Source organism: Thamnophis elegans, chromosome 8, assembly GCF_009769535.1.
Source record: "Thamnophis elegans isolate rThaEle1 chromosome 8, rThaEle1.pri, whole genome shotgun sequence".
NCBI classification, from domain to species: domain Eukaryota; kingdom Metazoa; phylum Chordata; class Lepidosauria; order Squamata; family Colubridae; genus Thamnophis; species Thamnophis elegans.
The window spans coordinates 64,945,478-64,969,918 of record NC_045548.1 but is presented as its reverse complement, the minus strand read 5'-3'; the positions used below and the strand labels follow the sequence as shown (position 1 = coordinate 64,969,918).

Genomic DNA, 24,441 nt, shown 5'->3' with positions numbered 1-24,441 from the left:
TTGAATGTGTTATAAAGGTATAATGTGGTTAGATGATATTGAAAATAGATAAGGGAATGCCACTATGTGGTTTTGTTTTAAATTTTGGAATGTTTGTTATAAAGGGACGTTAAAACAACTATAGCCATATGAAGGATGAGGTATGATGATAACAATATTTATAAATATATGTGATATAAAATAGATAATTTTATATGAATCAGAGGCGATGACTGTGGAAGAGATGCACAAAAACTCTTTGTAACCAATTGACACTTTCTACAATTTGTAATAGAGGATGATTTTTTTTTGTTTTTTATTCAAAAAAATAAAAAAAAATGGGGAAAAAATTGCGCCTTACAGCCTCCTGCTTAGCAATGGCAGTCCCAGTCCCAATGGCTGTCATAAACCCAGGACTACCTGTAGAGTCACCTCTAGTTGATACCTTTCTGAGAAGTTGATACCGTTCTGAGAGCTTTTTAGCCTTGCTGCGGATGTTGTAGCGGAAGGCATCATTGTTCTGACCTAGGCGGGCCTAGGAGCCGAGGTGGCGCAGTGGTTAAATGCAGCACTGCAGGCTACTTCAGCTGACTGCAGTTCTGCAATTCGGCTGTTCAAATCTCACCGGCTCAGGGTTGACTCAGCCTTCCATCCTTCCGAGGTGGGTAAAATGAGGACCCGGATTGTTGTTGGGGGCAATATGCTGACTCTGTAAACCGCTTAGAGAGGGCTGAAAGCCCTATGAAGCGGTATATAAGTCTAATTGCTATTGCTATAGGCTTCCCAAAATCAGGAAGCAGACTCCTTGTCTTGACAAAACCCCTTTTTATTAGGCTAATGTGAATTCCACTCATTCGCAACCAGCACAGTCCCGGCAAACAGTCTTCAAAGAGTAAATTTACAACCACAGACCTTATCAAGGTTGGAGAGCTGCCAAGCCGATATCTTCCAAACTCCAATGCTGTACCAGAAAATACTTGGCAAGGAATCTCTGAGAGTCACAAACAAATCTTCACATTCACGAAAGGAACTAATTGTCTCCTGCAAACTCCACTCCCCTTTTGCTCATCTTTTTTGCCCTATTGGAAAGGCCATTCACCGTCCACCTGTGCCTTTACTCGCAAGTCGGCCCTTGTTCCTTAGCTGTTTCCTTCTCCTGGCAGCTCTGCACATGCAGACATCGGGAACAGGCTCCAGCTGTTCTTCTGCCACACTGATCTCCGACTCCAAAGGCAGCTGATAACTGTCAGACGGCCCTGACTTCATCTCTGCCTCCGACGCAGAGCCCTCATCAGAGCCTTCCCTAGACTCCAGGACTGGCCCATGTTCCTCCCCAACTTCCTCACAATCTGAGTCTGCCGCAAAGCTCTGCTGGCGGGCCGCAACAATCATATGTGTAAAGATGACTCTTTGTTCTCTCTCTCTCTCTCTGCTTCTCAAGGTACGTGCCATGACTGGAGGCTGCGCTGTGGTGCCGTCGACCTGTACTTCACCCTGTTTGGTCTTAGCAGACCTTCCTGTTTGCCCCTGCCGGAGCTCGGCTTAGTCCTTAACCTCAAAGAAAAGAAAGCTGTGCTGAACCCGACGATAATCCCTGAACCCGGAGCAAATGGCCTGGAACCTCCTAACAATCCAAACTCTCTGGGTCAAATAGTTGGCTTCCAAAGCACAGTAAGCAAATCCGCCCCCCCTCTCCCATTCCTTGCACACCCTGAACTCCCTTCTTCACCAGCTCAGCAGCTCAGTTTCCTTCAGTGGTCTCTGTTTTTAACCCTTGTTCCTCCTGATTTCACTGCAGCCTGCTTCCCTTGGCCAAAGGTTGTCTCCACTCTCCCCCTTAGGCCATTTATTTAATCAGGCTGTAATTTTTCTCATCCGCGTTGCTTGAAAAAGTGAACACCGTGCCTACATCCTGAGCATAGAAGGCTTGACTCTCATGGAGAGGGAAGCCTCCATGAACAATGGCACAGATTTTAGGGTATCAACCTGGGTGATAAATTGCCACATGACAAGTTCTGACAAGCGTAAACAAATGTGGCTTTGGCTTTTTCCTCTAGGCTGAAATCCCTTTTTTTTATTAGCAAAACATGTCCTTTCAGGCTGTATTAAGAATCTTACTTGTACGGCTCAACTTATAAAGGTAGCTTTGTTTTGGCATTGGTCATAATTAATTTATGATTAATAACATGCTCTCTTCCCCCACTATTCTCTTAGTAATCTTGTACACCTAGGGGCCTAATAGCCCATTTTTTTAAAAAAATAAGGAATGTCTGTCATTGTTTAGTAACATATTTATGATTTGGCTGGTTTGGGAGGATGACAGCTCATTCCATTGTATCCAGTAGGAATAATTGCATTTGCGTTCTCAAGAATGACTCCTACAGCTGATATTGTGAAGGATCCCAAATGTATTGTGTTCAGTTCCCAATAGATTAGAATTGTTGCTTATGTTCTTGCTATACCACTCTTAATATTTACAAATTTATTTATTTTTTAAATTGCTTCTCAAGGAAGATGATCACCTTATTAAGGAAACGTCCATCCTTCCCCTTCCACATCAGCAGGGGTTGAAGAGGAAAGCTGATACACCTCTTGGGTCTCCACTGGAACCTGGACAGATACTTGAGAAGACCGAAGACAGCAAAGTTAAGCTCAAAATAAGGGTAAGTCAATGGTAGATAGCAGGAGAACCGTGCATACTCCAATCTTAAATATCACCTATCACTATACGGTTCTGTACTGGCCTGGGGAGAAAAATCCAGCCCCTTTTGAAAGATGGCTTGTATCTTATCATATGACTAGCTGATAGTCCAGCATTGCCCCGATATTTATTTATTGGAGGAAAATGTCCAGACCAAACGTAATTTCTAATGTTGGGGTTTCCCCCTTGCTCGTGGGGGCCCCCTTGTGGAGTACTATTAAGCCGTTACCATGGCAGCTCCACTGTGCTGTACAGTAGAATCCATTTTATGGTAGTATAGTAGAAGCCTTTGAAAGGCACAGCAGGCTACATCTTAACAGAACACAGGGGTGTTAGGGATGTCTTACCCCCACAGTATTTTTCTCCAGAGAGTAAATCATCTGTGTACCAGGTTTGGTTGAAATTGCTCGAGGCATTCCAGAGTTACAGCAGTACAGTAGAAGCCCATGAATTTAACTGAATTTAACCCCATGCTTGGATTTTCCAAGCAGCGCCCAGAGAATGACCATTCAGTTAAGCCAAAGGTCATTTTAAGGCACAACAGGCTGTATCTTAATGGAACATACAACCCTAGGGGTGTTATATAGAAGATTCTTTGACTTATGGACTACATACATAAGATACCCCAAAAACAAGGGAGAGAGTGAAAGAGCTTTAGCTTTTGACACTACTATGTTTAATATCTTCATCTGTCCCATAGTAGTAAGAAATTGCTAATACCAAGAGGGTCTGAGTAACCCATTATCTGCTGCATTTTTACATTTGTATTAATAGCCATATCTTCAGGAGCATAAACAAATAGTTCTCATTCTAGGAGAAATTGACAGTAAATGAAATTAGGTTGTTTGGGGAAAAACCCAAGATTTTTGTTTTTTTAAATCAGCTTGTTTATTATAATTATTTTCCATAGATGTGGAAAAGGGAAAAAAATATTTTAGCTGCTGATTAGTACTTTTAATCTATGTTTGGTTTTTTCCCCCTAATATTGCAGTTTTCAAATTCCCAAGAAGAAGAAGAGATTGATATGGACACCGTTCATGACAGTCAAGCTTTTATCTACCATCATTTAAATATGCTGGAAAGACCATCAACACCAGGTTAGTGTTGGGTGGATAAAAGTCAATAATAATAATAAAAAAAAACAATTCTAATGTTTAAATTTACCAAACTCTGATTTTTAATTTTAAAAGGCAGTAATTTCTTGTTTACCAAAATGTAAAAAAGTGTTTATTAGTCACTCACAAAAACATGCAAAAACTGTATTTAAAAAAATGTATTGGTTTGGTCCAGAGGTGGTGTTCTGGTGAACTGGTAGTGGAAATTTTGAGTAGTTCAGAGAACCGGTAAATGCCCCCTCTGACTGGCCCTGACCCCATCTATTCTCTGCTTCCCAAGTCTCAGCTGATCAGGAGGGAAAGGGGATTTTGCAGTATCCTTCCCCTGGAGTCGAGTGGGAATGGAGATTTTACAGTATCCTTCCCCTGCCATGCCCACCAAGCCCCAAGCCACATCCACAGAACAGGTAGTAAAAAAAAATTGAATCCCACCCCTGGTTTGGTCATGCTCATATATATAGTATATTCACATGGTCATTCATTTCAGCCTTTCCTGATCATGCTTTTAAATGTCCATTTCATATGTATAAAGAAAGAACATTGATGGAAGTGTTTCCTGTGCTTAGATGATGATGAAACTAGTCCTAGTTGGGTTAAAAGGATATTTATAATGTACTCCTCTGGAATCTACAGTGCAGCAGAAGTACACTTTATTTACTTGTCTGTGGAAATTCTCAGTCATCCAGGTCTTGGTTGTCCCAAAAGTGGTTTTTGAAAAGTTAGTTGGACTTTTGTACATTTGGGGGGGGGGGGGGAACCATATCACAAATGCATGGGACAACATAGGAGAACAAACCCATTAAGACAAGATTCAGCAGTCCATCTGCATTTGAAAGACAAAAGTCACTCTTTTGAAGAGAGCAGAGTCCATTTTCTGGACAGAGAGGACCTCTAGTTTGAGGGGGGTCAGAGGCCATTTACATTAAGATTAAACAGCCCTCTCTCAACAGAGAGGGAGGGATACAACACCAGTTACTCCTGTTTACAACACAGTCCTTTCAGCAGTTCCAAGAAGACTCCACATCCATTTGCACTATTCAGGTGACCCTGAGGACAGAAATACATCTCCAAGTGGCCTCAATGACTCTCAGAAAGAGTGCTAATGACCAGATGGTTGCAAGGAGTTTAAATCCTTCCATTCTCCACCATTCAGTCAGAACCAAAGAAGCTTCTTGGATGAGAAGTGAAATCTCTTCAAGGAAAAAACAAAGTCCAGTTGCCTTTTTGCTTACAATTAAGAGTCGCTTAGGTAATGAGGTGGGTTGTACCTAAATTTGATGAATAAAAATAAGCATTGCAAGAACACAAGAGAGCAGTCAGATGAGGAGACCCAGACTCATCGGTAGCCTCACAACTGCAATGAACAAGAACACATTTTTGAAGCTAGTAAGATTGTTGGACAAGCAGGCGTAAAACAGCCAGGGAAATTATTGAAACCTGAGAAACAGGCCCCTTGTTAGTCAATACCACCAGCCTATCAACTACTTAGAAGGCGGGTGCTGGACAGCACAAGCAAACCACAGCTCTTGACTTAAAAGCCAGCCATCAACACACTCCAATCAACATCTAAAAAGCAACTTACAACAAGCACTATAAATACCACACAAAGAACAGTACACACTCTGCTAGAGAGAAGTTCCCTGAAGATGGGCTCCAGCACGAATCTGAAAGCTCGGAAGACAAAACCTCCAGTCCCGGTGACCGACCCAGATTGGATCCTGCAACATTATCCTGGGACACGCCTTCATTGGTGAAAAATAAACAAATATTTGTGTACTTCCTACTCATTAGACACTTGGCACCTTACAAACTGAAAAGCATTTCAGACATCTTCTAACATACAAATACATGCTACTGGTGGAAAATTTAGGTACTTTTTAAGGATGCATAGGCCATAATTGGCTTCTTTTAAGTACTGTATTTTTTGGAGTATAAGACACACCGGCGTATAAGACACACCCAACATTTTGAAGAGGTAAAATTTTTTTTAAAAGTTTTTGCCCTCTGCGACCTCCAGGAACACTCTGTAGGCCTCCTAAACTCTCTGCACGCCCCCCTTTTTTGTGTGAAAGTGCTCCTGGGGGCCGGGGAGGGCAAAAATGCAACGCATGAGGGGTTTGAGAAGCAAAACAGGCCTGTTTTTCACAAAAATGGGCTGTGCAGAGGATGTGGAAGGCCTGTTGAATGCTCCTGGGGGCTTGGGAGGGCAAAAATGAGCAAAAAACAGGCCGTTTTTTTTTTGCAAAAACAGGCCCGTTTTTTGCAAAACACTGGGTATGCAGAGAATTTGGGAGGCCTATAGAGAGTTCCTGGGAGCTTGGGAGGGCAAAAACACCCCCGTTTTTGTAAAAAACAGGCCCCTTTTCACTTGTTTTTGCCCTCCCCAGCCCCCAGGGGCACTCTACAGGCCTCCCAAACCCTCTGTGCATTCATTTTTTGCGAAAAATGGAATGCATGGGGCAGGGTTTTGGGAGGCCAAAAATGCTGTATTCAATGTATAAGACACACACAGATGTTGATCCTCTTTTTGGGGAGGAAAAGGTGGGTCTTATACTCTGAAAAATATGGTATATCTGACCAGTATGACCTTGGTCCTGTGGTCCAAGTAGAATACTGATAATTAGATCCCCAAGGCAGCAAATCCTATTGTTTAAAGGAAAAGCAGAGCAATCAACTCCTTCAACTGTCTGTAATAGATCTTCTGAAAAGGATTTGTTGAGTACCATATTAGTAAAGTTTTAGTAGTCAGGAAGAATATAAGAGCAGCGCCCAGCTAAATAATGAACTGATTAAACTGCTTTGTGTGCATCCTTAAGCAAATCAGACGTAAGGTAAATAAATCTAATAGCCGGTATTAAGGGTTTTCAGGGCAGACTTTACCATGAAGGAAAAGTTAATTAGATGTGAGCATCTCCCTTCTTAAAATGTACTTCAAATAGGCTGCAGTTTTTCTCAGTGAGCCATATCTTCAGGCCATTCCTGAATAGCCCTTAGAAAGCACAGTACTGGAAAATAGCTTGTGCCTTAAAAAAAATAAAAATAAAAGCCTCCCATTTCAAATGGCTATTGTAACAGATGTAGAAAATTTGTCCCAAATCTCCCACTGTTTTCACTCAACTGGGAAACTCTTCCTTGTGGGAGAGGAGCATTATTTAACAAATGTGGTTGATTCAGGATTTCAAAATTGACATGAGTTGACCAAAGCAGAGATCATATTTCAAACAGTAAGTTGGAAATCTGTCAGATCCAATCATTTCTATGGGCAGACCATTTTATAAGCGAGAATGCCATAAGAGGGTTTCAATATGGGTTAACATAATCTTTTCTGTAATGTTTTGTTTTTAATTGTAAGCTGTAAATACAAACAGAAAATAATAAATGGTTTGTTTTTAATCCCATTAGAATAGAACAAAGAACAGAACAGAACAGAATAACAAAGTTGGAAGGGACCTTGGAGATCTTAAAGTTCAACCCACTGCTTAGGCAGGAAACCCTATACCGTTTCAGACAAATGGCTATTAAATCTCTTCTTAAAAACTTCCAATGTTGGAGCTTCCCAACTTATGAATCATTAGATCTAGGTTGCTTCTCTCCGTGATTAGTTTCCACCCATTGCTTCTTGTCCTACCCTCAGGTGCTTTGGAGAATAGCTTGACTCCTTCTTTGTGGCAGCCCCTGAGATACTGGAACACTGCTATCATGTCACCCCTGGTCCTTTTTTTCATTAAACTAGACATGCCCAGTTCCTGTGCCCATTCTTCATGTTTTAGCCTCCAGTCCTCTAATTATCTTTGTTTAGGATCCTTCTTTTATTATTTTTCATAATAACTCAAAGTGGGAAACATACCTTAGGCTCCCCCTTCTCCTATTTTTCCCACAACAACAACAACACTTTGAGGTGGGTTGGGATGAGACAGCGTGATTGACCCAAAATCACCCAGCCATCTTTCATGCCTAAAGCCAGACTAGAACTCACAGTCTCCTTGTGATTGGCCCAAAGTCATTCAACTGCCTTTCATATCTAAGGCAGGACTAGAACTCGCAGTCTTCTGATTTCTAGCCTGGAGTCTTAGCCACTAGATCAAACTGATGCTGTATTTCAGACAGAGACCCTTTCTCAGGCCATAACTGATCAATGGTGGTAGGGTACATCCTATGAACTCAGAAGAGAGAATGCAAGTCAGCTGGACTGGAAACAACAGCCATTGTTTAAAATCTCGAATGAACCTATGTCGGATAAGACAAAGCAGTACCAAACTGGGTGGGCCAATATTTTGGCTTGCTGTATCATGGCTTTTTTTATTTGAATGGCTGTATGGCTTCCATATGGCATTTATTAAAATCAAAGGACTGCTTGGACATATTCTTCTAAAGCACCGTTCCCATTTTTCAAATAACAAAGGGATAATTTTTGAGCCCCTTGCTGAGAACAAAATCTGGTAGCTTTAGTACAGGCACAGCACTGTTTGGTTGCAAAGATGACGGAAGCTGTTATTTCAGTTTCTTTTTTTTTTTAAATAACAAAGAGGACAGCAGCTCATCTGAATAATCTGCAAATGGATTGAGTTAAGATTTGAAGACCCAAAAGTGGCCTCTAGAATATTTATGACTTCTTTAAATTTGACATGTTTCCAACTATGACTAGAGTTTTTCCTGTTCTGAAGCCAGTTTTCTAACATAGTCATGTACTGTCTTCACTTGGTTCTTTTAAAACAATTGATGTTTTATTTTGCTGGGGATACTTAGCAGATTTCTTCTGGAAAGTCTAAGGCACAGCTCTGTACCGTGTTTCCCTGAAAATAAGACAGGGTCTTATTTTCTTTTGACCCCCTGAAATAAGGGCTTGGCCTTATTTTCAGGGAGGCATTATTATTTTTGAGATGCAAGAGGCCCCTTAAACTAGGCACGTGGATCAGCTGATCCAGAGAAGGCTGGAAGTTCTGTCTCTGTTTCTGGCACACTCTAGCCAGCCCTAGCGTCACTGGGACTACCGCTCTTTTTGCTGCCACCACTAACACAATGGGCGCAGTGGCTAGGGTTTGCAGGAGGAGCCTCCGCAAGGCCGTTCCACATGGATAGCAGGTGCATGCAGGGTGCATGGGACATGTTCCCCCTTTTCTGCCTCCAGGAAATGGCGGGGACCAGCTGCGCATGCGTTTAAATATTTTAGGGGAGGGGTTGTTTTAGTGCATGCACTCAAAAGCCCGATTGCGCTTATTATCTGGGGAGGTCTTATTTTCAGGAAAACAAGGTACATGGACAACTCTTTTTTTTTTTTGTCACCCGTAGGTTGTAGCCATGTGAGATCTTTATAATACAATGGCCATTTAATTTTCAGCCTTTCTGTCATCTGAGATTTAGATCTTAATTTTATATTTGCATGGCAAATATCCTCAAAGTCCATAAACTCTACATCTTGCTAAATGGCAACTTTATGGCAGATTTCCAGAAAGTGAAAGTTCAAAGAAACATTTGGGCTAAAGTTCTGGAACTTGTATTGGGATGAAGCGGGAAGAGTTTGAAAACCTAACAGACAAGGCAAACTCCGCTTGTGGGGTTTTTTTTGGGGGGGGGGGAATTTATTGAAGTATCGTTAGCATCATAAAGGATAATTCAATGCAGTTCTTGTACCAATAGGTCCATACTTGCAAATGGAGATAAATGTTCCTAAACTTGGGCATTTATGATGTTAAGTTGCCTTGACAAGACTTGAAAATTGTCTTAGAACTTGTAATGTGGAAAAGTCACTGAAGTGCTATCTGTAATCCAACAGACAGGTTTAATTACTATATGCTTGTGGCAGTTCTTTTGAAATTATCTCTGTCATTTTCTACTACTATCAAGAAAATAATCTTGCAGGATCAGCAAGGCTGTAAAACAGCTTTTTATTTCATTTTTCCTATCATCCATCCATCCATCCATCCATCCATCTATCTATCTATCTATCATCTATCTTTATTGTAAGCTTTAGCAATAGTAAGAACTAATACAAACTTAAAAAAGGAAAGGAAGAAAAAAGAAAAAGCTAAACGTTTAGAAAGAAAAAAAGGAAAAAAGATATGAAACAAGCTAAAAAGAAGTGACTTTTGATTTCACCATAGATACAAGTATAATTACATTTTAACCTTACTTTACTTTATTGATTAGCCCTTGACCCATATCAAAGTGCAGAGTTCCAGACACAAATGATTACTAAAATTTGATAGAAACAATTTAAAATGGAATTGGAATAAAATACAATAACTTGAAATATAGATAAATAAAATATGATAAGTTTAAATAAGTATATGCCAAGCTCAAATCAAACCATTTTGCTTACGTACTTACATTTTAATCTTTCTATGTTTCAACCATCTCTTCTTTCTATAATCTATCGTGTCCAATCATCAAAAACATAAACCATGTTTATTTGTTTATTTTTTTTACACAAAAACTCAAAAAGGGGTTTCCAGTCTTCAATAGATGCATATACACTCACTCTCTCTCTCTCTCTCCCCCCCCCTCTCCCTCTCCCTCTCTACCTCTACCTCAATAGCAAACATCTGTAAAAGTGAAGACAATTCAGCCTCTTCCTATGCACATCTATTGAGTTATGGGCTCAATGAAAGAGGAGAAGGCCTATAGGAGCTAGTTATCACAAGTCCTTTGGGCAGACAAACTCCTAGAGAATATGTACTACAGGTAGTCCTTGACTTAAAATAGTTCGTGTAGTGACCATTGAAAGTTACAATGGCACTGAAAGAAATGGGTTATGGCTGTTTTTCAATGTACGACTATTGTAGCATCCCCATGGTCACATGATCAAAATTCAGGCACGTGCCAACTGGTTCATATTTATCACGGTTGCAGCATACCAGGGTCATGTGATCTTTTGACAAGCAAAATCAACGGAAAAGCCAAATTCATGTAACAATGGTGTCACAACTGCAGTGATTCACTTAACAAATGTGGCAGTAAAAGTCATAAAATGGGGCAAAAAGCACTTAACAAATGTCTCACTTAGCAACAAAAATTTGGGGCTGTGTTGTGGCTTCGGATGTTGTGACCCGACAGGGATCAGCCAATCCTTGTGATTATTTCCTCTTTCAGACATTTTGTGCTTTCCTAGGTGATGGGGAGGATAAATGTCATAGTTTGAGAAATGTTGGCCCAAATCATTGAAGCAGTTAATTTGTAGAGTTGGGACAATTTTCTTATTGTGTTCACAGAAAATAGATTATTGCAAATCAAAAAATAGGACACGAAACTAAAAAAGGACAGAGAATGCATATGAGCTAAAAATGGAGTTTTGATAGCTATTTCCTGAAGAATTTTGACCAAAGAATACATTTGCTAAAAATTAAAGATTCTGAAGAACATCAGATAATTATTTATGACAAGTATTATCTGGGGATCAAGTTGGCTTATGAATACAATCGGTATTTATAGCAGTTTATTAGCATTTCATAATACTTGTTTTGTGCTATTCTTATACTGCCCAATGGGGGGTATAAAGTAATAAACAAGAGTTCCTGGAGATTTGTGCCAGAAAATAAACAGATGTTACCTCCGGGACCATCCTAGGAAACAGCTGCACACTCTGAATTGTTTGGTGTCAAATGAATTGGGATGCAAATGGCTGCCCCTCTATATCTTTCAGTCTACTTGGCTCTTATGGTAGAAACCTACAGCAGGAAAATAATCTATCACATCTGTTCTAAACAATCACTGAATTCTGCAACATAACTTTTTGCTTCTAAAAATAAGACCTTTCTCTAAAATAGGATATTGTACCTTCTGGAATACTTTGATTCAATCTATCTATCTATCTATCTATCTATCTATCTATCTATCTATCTATCTATCTATCTATCTATCTATCTATCTATCTATCATCTATAGAAATTTGGGGATAAGTACATGAAACTCCTACATTCATAAGTAGTCCTTAATTATACCAGTTAATTACCTCTGGTTGCTGTTCAGTCACAACTGGATATTGGAGAAGCTTCCAACTGTGTCTTGTTTTCAGACCTACAAAAAGGAGCTAGAAACTGGTGTACTACCCTTAGAAGAATAACTAAAGATATAATTGGAAACTTTGCATTTGAAAGTTCGGAACATCTCATTGGATGTTCTGTTTGATTTTAACAACAGTTCTTTTTCGCAGCCCCCAGGAACCAGGGAGAGTCTTTTGGACAGCTGGCAGTTGCCTCCAATCTTTCCTGCTGGCTTCCCCATTGACTTTCTGACTTTCTTTCATAATTAGAATATAGAATAACAGAGTTGGAAGGGACCTTGGAGGTCTTCTAGTCCAACCCCCTACCTAGGCAGGAAACCTATACCAAATGGCTATCCAACATGTTCTTAAAAACTTCCAGTGTTGGGGCATTCACAACTTCTGGAGGCAACTTCTGTTCCACTGATTAATTGTTCTCACTGTCAGGAAATTCCTCCTCAGTTCTAAGTTGCTTCTCTCCTTGATTAGTTTCCACCCATTGCTTCTTGTTCTGCCCTCGGGTGCTTTGGAGAATAGCTTGATTCCCTCTTCTTTGGGGCAGCCCCTGAGATATTGGAAGACTGCTATCACGTCTCCCCTAGTCCTTCTTTTCATTAAACTAGGCATGCCCAGTTCCTGCAACTGTTCTTCATCTGTTTTATCCTCCAGTCCCCTAATCCTCTTTCTTGCTCTTCTCTGCACTCTTTCTAGAGTCTCCACATCTTTTCTACATCGTGGTGACCAAAACTGAATGCAAATATTCCAAGTGTGGCCTTACCATGTCTCCCCTGGTCCTTCTTTTCATTAAACTAGACATATCCAGTTCCTGCAACTGTTCTTCATATGTTTTAGCCTCCAGTCCCCTAATCCTCTTTCTTGCTCTTCTCTGCACTCTTTCTAGAGTCTCCACATCTTTTCTACATCGTGGTGACCAAAACTGAATGCAAATATTCCAAGTGTGGCCTTACCATGTCTCCCCTGGTCCTTCTTTTCATTAAACTAGACATATCCAGTTCCTGCAACTGTTCTTCATATGTTTTAGCCTCCAGTCCCCTAATCCTCTTTCTTGCTCTTCTCTGCACTCTTTCTAGAGTCTCCACATCTTTTCTACATCGTGGTGACCAAAACTGAATGCAAATATTCCAAGTGTGGCCTTACCATGTCTCCCCTGGTCCTTCTTTTCATTAAACTAGACATATCCAGTTCCTGCAACTGTTCTTCATATGTTTTAGCCTCCAGTCCCCTAATCCTCTTTCTTGCTCTTCTCTGCACTCTTTCTAGAGTCTCCACATCTTTTCTACATCGTGGTGACCAAAACTGAATGCAAATATTCCAAGTGTGGCCTTACCAAGGCCTTATAAAGTAGTATTTGGCAGGGAAGATTGCACATGGTGTTCACATCATGAGGCACTTGGCAATGGGCCATTATTGCAGGTTGCCAAGCACCCAGATTGTAATTAGGTGACCACAGGAGCTTTGCAACAGCCCTAAGTTCAAACACTGGGATAATTTCAAATGGTCGCTGAAGGAATGGTCACTAATTCTATGAGAAACAAGCATCAGGCATGGAGATTCTCAAGCATCCAGGTCATGGCTGTCCCAAAGATGCTTTTTTCCAAAAGACAACTGGACTTTCCTGGGTTTTTTTTTCTATGAAAACATTTTGCTTCTCAACCCAAAAGCCGAAGAGGAACCGAAGAAGCTTCTTGGTAAGAAGTGAAACATTTTCAAAGAAAAAAACCAAGAAAGTTAAGTTGCCTTTCAGAACAGCAACTTTGGAACAACCATCAGAACAGACGTTTCTTATTTGACTTTCGTTGGGATATCTGTTTGAAGCCTAATGTTCTCTTAATCAATTCAACAAATTGGTTTTTAAATAATTAATTTATTGATACTTAATTGATAAGCACACGGATATGGAGTGTGTCAGTAGCATTTTCACTCCTAATGTGGAGAAATGCATCTTTTAAGAGGCCTTATTACACCATATAAAGAAAGTCATTTCTTTAGACGTATTATTCATATGCGAATTAATATAAACTAGTAGCTTAATTGGTTGAATCAAAAAGTTTATTCTTTTTAAAATGAGGTGTATAGGCCTTGATCTAGTGTTATTTCAACTAAACGCTGGTTATTTAATAATTTTATTTCAAGTTAAAATGTTTGGAATTATTGGGTGAGGTTCTCTGAACAATTTTAGGTTTGTCAGTATTAATTGATTTCCAAACTGTTCTATAATTTATTCATAGAAAGAATTTTAAATCAGAGGAAATAGTCTTCAGAAATATTAATATATATTAGCATAACTTTTCACTTTTGTTAGTTGAAAATGGGGAAAAAAGACTTGGTATACAAAATGGGGAAAAAATGGAAAAATAATCTGGTATACAATAGTAATTTTTTGCACAACCTAAATCTACGATTCTTCAAAAACAAACATAAGCACGGTTAGATGTTAATTATATTTTTGCCTTAAGTATAGTAGCTTTGAAAGCATCAATGCAGCCTCTTTTTCACCCTCTGATGTCATTCAAAACTTGACTTACACTACGAAAAACAGACTGTATTTGTTATTCAATCTTCAAAACAGTAGGGTCATTCACCCTCTTGCAGAGACCAGAAAAATCCAAACAACAGAAGTGAATTCTCATCTTCGTTTGAAGTTTAGCTTTCCAATTACATCGGAACATTTCTTTACAATGTGCTATGTGATAAAATATGGAGTATGCTCTTGCGAAGGGTTTTTGTAAAGTATATTACCTAACATATGATTACAATTTTTGGTTTAAGAAATAATAGCTTGTCTGTCTGTCTCTCTCTTTCTGTCTCTCTCTCTCTCACTCACTCCATTTTCCCCCTCCCTGTGAGTGCATCCTCCCCAATTTAGCAACTACTCTGTAAGATAGGATAAGTGTGCAAATAAAACATAGAGCAATAAGCTTTGTAGCTCAGCCCATTCAGACTGAATCTGCATTGCTTTGGATCTGTATCCAAGATTCCATTGTATCATAGTGCCTCTTTCTTAATATTTGTTTTTTAATCCATTATTAATGTCTTTTTAAATAAAAGGAGTGGTAGAGAAAGTCTAATCATTATGAGAATTCTTTTTTTTTAAGCTGTTCTAACATTATCGTGGTTGCCATCAAGAGGCATTTGTCTTCATCAATTTTCCTTTCCTTCCATTCAGTTGTGTCTGATTCTTGGAGCCTGCCTGGACTGCCTGCCCTGTAGCTTTCTTAGGAAGGTTCTCAGAAGTGGTTTGTCATTGCCTCCTTCCTAGGGCTGAGAGAGAATGACTGGCCCAAGGTCACTCAGTTGGCTTCCTACTAAAATAGCAATAGCAATAGCAGTTAGACTTATATACCGCTTCATAGGGCTTTCATCCCTCTCTAAGCGGTTTACAGAGTCAGCATATTGCCCCCAACAACAATCCGGGTCCTCATTTTACCCACCTCGGAAGGATGGAAGGCTGAGTCAACCCTGAGTCGGTGAGATTTGAACAGCCGAACTGCAGAACTGCAGTCAGCTGAAGTAGCCTGCAATGCTGCATTTAACCACTGCACCACCTCGGCTCCTTGACTTACACTTAAAAGCGGGACTAGAATTCACAGTCCTCTTGTTTCTAGCCTGATGCCTTCACCACTACACCAAGCTGGTTCTCTTCCCAATTATATAAGATCATTGAAGAGATCAGGAAAAGTTCGTGATCTAAAATTGTACACCTACATATAAAATGTAGCTGGAGTGGTGAACCATGTTAAATCAACTATAAGGGCTGATTTAAGGGTATTTAATCCATGAAAACTCCCCCCCCTTTTTTTTTTTACAATTAACACCAATAATTGTTGGCTGGGGTGGAAAGGCTGATGGGAGCTAAAGCAGAGTAGCCATAAGTTATGACACTGTGTGATACACGGTAGCTTCCGTCGTTTTTCTTTTCTTTTGTTGAAGTTTGTAGTGACTTCCACATTCAGGCCCAGGCGACGCTTTGGAGCTTCTCAGTAAGGCTCATCTTTCTCGATTCCAAACATCTGTTTTGCAGTGAAACTAATAATGATGTTGGCTTCTAAACACTTAAAACCACAGAAGGTGCCAAGTGAAGAGCTAGCAAAATGTGTGTTCTGTTCCAAAGGGTATTAGTAATCACTTCAAAAGCAAATGTGGGTACCTCACCCTTTGTGGTTCTTCCAGTCAGTTACCAAGGAAGACGTTTTGGTTATTCAAGGAAAAGGACGTTGCTTGAGAGTCTGCAGAATGAGCACAGCCAATGCATTTTATCCCAACAATACGAAGAGCTCATAGAGCACGCCTTAGCCAGAGAGAATTACGGATCTGGCTATCTATATTGTTCCGACCTAGGCTTCCCCAGCAGCACAAAGCCAAGTCCTCATCCCGATAAACCCCTTTTATTTAATTTACAGTGAATTCCTCTTCAGCAAAGTCCTAGCTCACAGTCTTTCACAATTACTGACCTTTATCAGGCTTGGAGAGTGGCCAGGCCGATATCTTTCAGACGCCGCAATACTTGGCAAGAATGCAGGAATGAACTCATTGTCTCCTGCAAGCTCCACTCCCTTTTCACTCCCCTTTTATTCCCTATGGGAGGGGCCATTCACCGTCCCCCTGTGGCCTTACTCCCAAGTCGATCCTTGTTTCTTAGCTGTTCCCTTCATCCAGCAACTCTGTGCATGCTCACACTGGGAACAGGCTCCAGCTGTTCTTCTGCCTCACTGATGTCTGACTCCAAAAGCAGCTGACAACTGTTAGAACAGCCCTGGCCCCATCTCTGCCTCCGCCGCAGAGCCCTCATTAGAGCCTTCCCCAGACTCCAGGACTGGCCCATGCTCCTTCCCAACTTCCTCACTGTCTGCATCTGTTGCCAGCTCTGCTGGCAGGCCACAACACATATTGTAAAATTAGGTGCTAAAATTTGATGCTTTAGCAAACTATATTTGAGAGTGGGAAATGAAGGGAAAACAGTGATAAGTACAGGTAGCACAGATGAAGCCAGAATTTCCATTGCTAAGTCAAGATGTTAAGTGTTGCTACGTGAGTTGGGTCTCATATATATATATATATATATATATAGCCATGGTTGTTACGCAAACTGTTCCAGATGTTGAATGAATCATGCCATTGAGCAGAACTGTTTCCCCCATTATCCTTACTTGTTAGAAGTTGGCTAGGAAGGTTGAAATGGCCATCACATGACTGAAGGACATTGCAGCCATCGTACATACGTGCATGTTGCCAAGAGCCAAAGTTTGATCATGTGACCATAGGGATGCTGTGATATTTATAAGTGCGGTGTCATAAATGACTTTTTCTAGTGCCATTGTAACTTTGAACAGTGGGTGGTTGTAAATCAAGGACTATCTGTAGCCAGGACAATTGTCCCCGTTTATCATGGGTGCGATTGGCTTAACAGTGATTACCGCTCTGATGCTAACTCAGTCTTCACCAGAACAATAACTTTTATGTTACTGGGACCATACTTTCAGAATCCCAGTAATTAAGTTCAAATATTAGAAGAAGGATAAAAGGTACCTGCCTTAAAGATTAACTCTTATTTGATCCAAACCCTAAATTTGCTTGCTAGCAAATTTTCAAAGCCAGCATTTATCAATATTAACTAAAATAATAATTACTAATGCCTCATTTAAATGAGGTTGCCTGTTATTCTATTCTATTCTGTTCCATACTGTTATTGTATTTCTACTTTTTTCCTCTCTTTTATTATATTTCATAGCAAGGTCACAAAAATCAACTGAATACAAGCATACAGGTAAACAAGTGAAACAAACAATAAAATTCTGGAAACAGCCAGAGCTAAAAAGAACATACATGGAGAGTTAGTTTTAGTAGAGGTATCTGGGGGGGAAAAATCTGCTGGCAAGTGAATTCAGGATCTGGAATTAATAAGAGAGTTTGTGTGTTTTATAGCAAGTGCCTTTCATCTTCCTTTCTAATATTTGTGTTGAGCTTAATGAACTTGCAGAGATACTATTTGAGCACTTCTGATTTCTCATAACTTGGTGAGCACAAGATGTTTAGGCGTGTGAGGATTTAAATTCCACGTTTTTGATTTTGATACTTTGCCTATTTTCTTTTTCCTGAGATAGAAAAAAAGCCTACAAATCTCAAGAAATTTATCTTCTAATAGATTTAGAAGATGTTTGAGAGCCATTATGGTCCTGTTTTGTAGGTCTACATTTTGTTTAAGTTTGGCTGCGGATATAGGCAGACTTTCTTTGAATAAATCTCTGCATTCACAGTCGCAACCTTTTTTAAAAAAAATGCACAAGATATTTCTGACAGACAAAAGAAAAAGGGACCGCAAATATTTCTCCAACAACTTGAATTTCAGCTAAAAAATTTAACAGACCTTTGAGCATTTGACATTGTATATCTACTTGTTTTTTTTTCCTTTCTGGTATACTCCATTACATTCCTGTTTTGACAGCCTGAAAAATTCATTTTGTACTTTTGTATCTGGTCCTATACTTGTGTTTTGCAATGAGCCTAAAATCTGGTATGGTTTATCGTGCCTCAGATGTGTGTACCCAAATCACCAGTGAGGACAGCTTTGTAATTAAAACGTAAGCCTGTAATGTAGAAGCTGTAATTATGTGGTCAGAGGCTTGACTGGGAATAGAACAAGGCAAGAAATTCCGCACATTATAGAAATGGCAACATGAAGAAACAATATCCATGGGATGCCCAGGGAGAATTGCTAATCTAATCTACGCTAACCCCATAGCAAAAACATTACCATCCCTGGTCACGGTGGAGCAAAATCTTGCTGCAAATGTCCCCAAACTAATCAGAAATGAGAGCAAATTCTGAAATCTAGAGAGGGGTGGAAATACAATGATGGAAAAGGCCCCAAATTGCATGTCTTCTTCAAAAGCCTTGGAGGACATTCCTGGAGCCCTCCAGAAGTTGTCACCAAAGTTTCAATGTAATAGAAAGAAGAAGCTGATTCGGTATTTAAGTATATTAAATGCAGCTTGGCTTGTAGTCAAGATTACAGAAGTGTAGTGGTAGAGATAAGCATATTCAGGAGTCGGCTCTTAAATCTTTCCAGGTTGAAGTTTAAGAACATCTTATCCCCATAATCCCAGCTGCAACTGACCTTTATTTTACTAGGCGATAATAATAGTCCAAAGTTTTAGGATTTGGGATACAATTGAATCATTGCAGCGTTTACCAAATAACTTGGTTATCTCTTTCTGTAGACTGCAACTTTATGGAGTATAAGAAATAGCAGCTGTGTATATCTTTCTCTCCACAGCCTCTTCCCCCATTCGTGTTTTACACTCCAAGAAGCAACGCAACATTAATATTGAGACTTTTATCCCATCTCTTTTTACATGTTACAGTAGACACGTAACATGTTATATAGTGGAAATGATTTGTTACTCATCTATTCATCTTGTGTGTTTTGGGTGTTCCTTTCTATGCTGGCTATTCAGTTACTGCATCATGTTTATTACTTTAATTTATCCAGCGAATCTTGGTGGTGTGGGTACATATCCTTGCAGAATTTGAATGCTTTTGCTTCAGGTTGCGAGAGAGTTGATGTGATGTCATAGTGAATGGTATAGTCTGGATTTATTGGAATTGTAATTTTTCAGGAAAAAAACCAAGTTTGTTGCTATTTCTCTTGACACTTCTCTTGACCTATGAGAGGAACTCAGTGAATAAGCCAGGAGGCCTTCATTCATGGTTTGTTTAGCACTAAATTAACATCCTTGTTTCTCTCAGACTGGCAAATTAGGTTTTGTTTATGACTTATTGAATCGGTCTTCTTCAGGGAAAAAGAGGACAGGGATTCTGATGTAATGGTGAAGAAGCTGCTGACAAAGTTTATCTAGTTCTTCCTCTAGTTTGGTGGCTTGGACCTGATGGGCACCTTTTACCAGATTGTAAAATGCTTGCTTACTCCCAGTTACACACAGTGTCAAATTATGGGTTCCTGTCATGTTGAAACGGAGACATTATGTTATATTTGGGCTCTTACTGTTTAGTAACCATAGAAAGAACCAGGGGTGAAATTCAGCAGGTTGTGACAGGAGAACCTGTAGCGGAAATTTTGAGTAGTTTGGAGAACCGGCAAATACCACCTCTGGCTGGCCCCAGAGTGCGGTGGGAATGGAGATTTTGCGATATCCCTCTCCCAGACGTCGGGAGGGAATGGAGATTTTGCAGTATCCTTCCCCTGCCACGCCCACCAAGCCACGCCCACAGAACCAGTAGTAAACAAAAAAAAATTGAATTTCACCACTGGAAAGAACATTGCTAAGAGGGCTTCTACTTGGATGGGGAGACCACCAGGAAGTCTCTACTAGGAGAAACTACCAGGTTTACAAGGTAGATTAGGAAGTCAAGAAGGCAACCCAAAAGAACATGTTGCTTTTATTGCCAAAAAGCCTAATGACTATATAGAAGAATCAAGCTGTGCCCTCCCCATGACATGTCTGTCTCTTGATTAGGCATGTTTTACAGAAAGTTTTAATAACTCTATAATGATGTTTGTATAAATCGATGTTTAAAAATCATTATAAAAATCGATAGAGTGCATTGCAGCAAAAGCTTCGAAATAGTAAAACCATGGATATAAATAAATCTATAGTAAAGATGTTGTTAAAGCAATTGTTGTAGCAGGGAGGGAAGAACTTCCATCTTTTCAATCTTTTCAGTGGGTTTTTTTTTTTAATGAACCTATCTTCCTTTTTTAACTTCAGGTAAAGAACAGTCTTCCTTGGAGGCGAACATGTTGCCAGCACCTCTGCCTTCTCTGGCTGGTTTTGCTAAAGAGTCTGGCTCTTCCAGGCATGGTGAGCACCATCATCACCACCACCATGAACACAAGAAGAAGAAGAAGAAGCACAAGCACAAACACAAGCACAAACACAAGCACGACAACAAGGAGAAAGAGAAGGAGCCTTTCACTTTCTCCAACAGCCCAGCCAGTGGACGGTCCATTCACTCGCCCTCTTTGTCAGACTGATGCAAAAGGTCCTAGGATGGAGGGAGCCTTTGATCTTCAGGATCAAAACCAAGATGCCACAGGAGATCAGAACTTAGACGAGATCCCAAGTTGCTCTTCTGTTGGTCACAGTGATCACACTCAGGGGGAAAGGAATGAAGGTTTAGGAATCTTATCAAAATGTTCCTCCATATTCTCATTAATATCTATGTATGTTGAACTTCAAATGGCTGTCATGATGTTAAGTAGGAATTAAACGAAAACCAGATGCCCAACCTTCTCAAAAAGCTCTTAATGCTTGGTAAAACTTTGTAGGACATAATTTGAGCTTCCTGAAACATTTATAGAATTCTTCCCCCCCCCCTTTTATATTCCTTAACTGTTTCAACTGTCCCATCGCTTTTTAAACTCTTTGAATGGTTGCTTACTCAAAAGATTTCTGTTTTTAATGTTAAGCCTTTTTCAAAAATGATTTTAACTTGTTTGAACATGGCAACCTTTGACAATCAAGTCTGTTGGATTGTTTACTTTGGCAGGAAAAAATTGCTATCTATACTGCGCTCCCTAATTAGACTCATAACTGAGCAACGGCATTTAAACAAAAATGACAAAACTAGGAACAGAAGCTCTACCTTAGAATACTGATTAAGGCAGGGGTCTCCAACCTTGGCAACTTTAAGCCTAGCGGACTTCAACTCCCAGAATTCCCCAGCCAGCTTTGCTTTAAAGTCCTTCAGGCTTAAAGTTGCCAAGGTTGGAGACCCCTGGATTAAGGTATCAACATTTAGAATATAGTTGTGGGAGAAACAACAGTGCAAAAATGTCTAATTTCCAATCAAATTGATGGGAAGTACGCGAACAAAACACTTTTAAATGTATAGCAAATAAAGCATGCAGCTGCGATTTAAAGAGTTTTACTCATTGTAATAAAAACACCCACCAGATACTCTCTTGGAAAACTGATTATTGTGTAAAATAGGACTGCTTTTTAACTTACTCAATTCTATGTAATATTAGTGCTCTTTCGCTCTGTTCCTAATTTTCTAAAATTTGAGTTGTCTTCATGCTAGTCCAGTGTTTTTTTTTTCCTTTGGGGATTTTTATAATTTTGTCTGTACATTTCTTTGGTGTTATTTAACATCTGTTTCAATAGACATTGCTGGTCTATAAAAGATGATTAAATAAGGTAGCCAAAGAGATTGTATTTTTTTAAAAAAATAAGGTCATTCATTAATTAAAAAAATGTACAATACACTATTGAATATTCTGAATTCTGGTTTTTGTGCACTTAGTTAAGATGTGGAAAAGAAAAATGGGTGCCACCATGGAACCAGGGTTTTTTCTGTCCTGCTGCTGCTATATTAGGCATGTCATATTGGCACATCTGGGGAAACCTGCTGCTAAACCCCCCCTCGGGTTTCCCCCTAGTTAAAAGCAAACTTTTCTTTCTCCTGCCCATGTAGTCTGTCACATGGTCCAATCAGGTCACAGTCCAAGGGTTGTGTGACCTAAGATCCCACCTTCTTGCACTGGGTTGGAAAGTTCTTGTTTCTCAGAAGAAAGAATTTTATTATGGCTACAATCTCCCAGTTATCTCTTTCCCCTCCCATTCCCACAGCTTGACTCGTGACAGCCCTGAAAGTGCTAAGGGGGGAAATGACTCCAAGACTGACATTGGAATGAGTGAACTACTGTCCTGTCTGTAAATTTCAAATCTGTAGCATCTGATTGGTTATCCTAGGCATTGACTATAGTCAATAGCTATTGGCCAAAGTACACTTTTGATCGATTCAGTAGAACTCCTCGTACTGTGTTACAGAGGTTGGTTCCTACTGGTTCGGACCAGTTCCGCTGAACCGGTAGTGGTTTGGTGGCCTGGATCGCTGGAACCGGCAGCGACCCAGACCTGCCATGCCACTGAACTGGTTCTCCTACAGGGCCAACATCTTGATTTTCGGTTCTGTGCATGCGCAGAACAATTGTAATTGCACAATTTGTTTTCCTTTTTTTAACATTTTGCACATGCACAGACCTATTTTTGTGCAAATGTGCATGCGCACCGAACCGGCAGTAATGCCGGGAGCAACCCACCCCTGCTGCGTTGTATAAGTAAATTTAAATTTTGAATAATCTTATAGATTGTTCCAGACTAGAACCTACTTCAATCATTCATTAAGGCAAATCTCAACCTTGCCTATTTCAAAGCACTCATGTTATGATGAAGCATAATTAGGGTGAGAATAGGGATTCCATTTTCTTCCCCTGGTCTCATTGAAGTTACAGCTGCACATGAGGGAACAACACCTTCAAATCCTTAAAAGCTCACAAGCTTTGGATATGTTCATTTAAGATATAAAAACCCCAAAAGAGGCTCATAAAATAAATACAGACCAGATGCTGGTTCATTAGAAGATTGGCGATGTTATAATCTCCATGACAGTTGTTATTTTAAATTATTGCAATCTTTGATATTAAAATAGATATATCACTGTTCAGTCATCATCCCATGGCGCTTTCCTGAAGAGAAAATTGTTTTAAAAATCTACCGTATATACTCAAGTATAAGCCAAGTTTTTCAGCCCACTTTTTGGGCTGAAAAAAGCCGTCTCGGCTTATACTCGAGTCAGTGAAAAATTTGCCCGAAATGGAGGAGAAAAAGGGGCGGGGCCATGCTGCTGGGTGACGCTTGTGAATGGCCCGGCGCCCCTGTGAGTTTCCCTTCCCTCTGTGTCAGTTTGCCGCGCAGCTCGCACCGCACCATCCCCCCTCCTCACGTTCTAATGTAATGCAGGGCTGTCTTACGATTCCCCTTCCTCCCCCTCCTGCCGCTCTGCAACGATGTCCCACCTCCTCCTTGTTATGGCAAGCAGCCACATAGCGATGTCCCACCTCCTCTGGTACAGTGATCCAATGATAGGAATCACTGTGCCGTGTGTCATAGGAGGCGGGACATTGCTCCCGCGGCTGCACGGGACATCATCATCACAGCGGGACATCAGCATCATGAGGTGAGTGAAGTATTTCATTGAATACACTGCTAGTTTACTGTTTTTCTTTGAAATAAATATTCAAAAACATTATTGGTATCTATTTTTATTTTTGAAATTTACCGGTAGCTGCTGCATTTCCCACCCTAGGCTTATACTCGAGTCAATAACTTTTCCAGTTTTTTGTGGTAAAATTAGGTGCCTCGGCTTATATTCGGGTCGGCCTATACTCGAGTATATACGGTAATTAAAATCAAAACAATTGCAGTAGACTAAAATAAAGCTGCATAAAGATATCACAATATCAGGTGACATTGAAATAAGGATAATATTGCTCCAGATGATCTTTGGATTATGTACTTATCTGTTTGTCACTGCAGGTGGCAATATCCAGTCACCTTAATCTGGTCACAAAGACTAAGCAGGATCAGTCCTAGTTAAGACTTCAGTGGGAAGTCTCAAATCTGCAAACTAGTTTAGGGATTACAAAGATGTGTTCCTAAGTCACTAATGAATTTAATGGAGACAGAGCAAAAAGTACCTATATAACTGGATGTATGTCTATATGAATTAATGCAATAATTTATGAAAATAGCAGAACTGAATTCTAACCAATTGGGTGTAAAGGATGTGCTGGAAACTGATATGGAACAAAAATAAAGATAGTTCTAGAAGTAAACAGGCATGTA

General features: G+C 40.0%; 1 protein-coding gene across 1 annotated transcript in view; it reads left to right on the top strand.

Moving 5' to 3' along the window:
• TAF2 (TATA-box binding protein associated factor 2) overlaps positions 1-21,015 on the top strand; it is a 67,039-nt gene extending 46,024 nt beyond the window's left edge. Inside the window, exons 23-26 of the mRNA XM_032222733.1 lie at positions 1,421-1,650; positions 2,490-2,642; positions 3,672-3,777; positions 20,521-21,015. Coding sequence (XP_032078624.1) covers positions 1,421-1,650; positions 2,490-2,642; positions 3,672-3,777; positions 20,521-20,786 — 755 coding nt within the window. The 3' untranslated portion in view covers positions 20,787-21,015. The remainder of the gene's footprint in view (positions 1-1,420; positions 1,651-2,489; positions 2,643-3,671; positions 3,778-20,520) is intronic.
• The last annotated feature ends 3,426 nt before the right edge of the window (positions 21,016-24,441 follow it).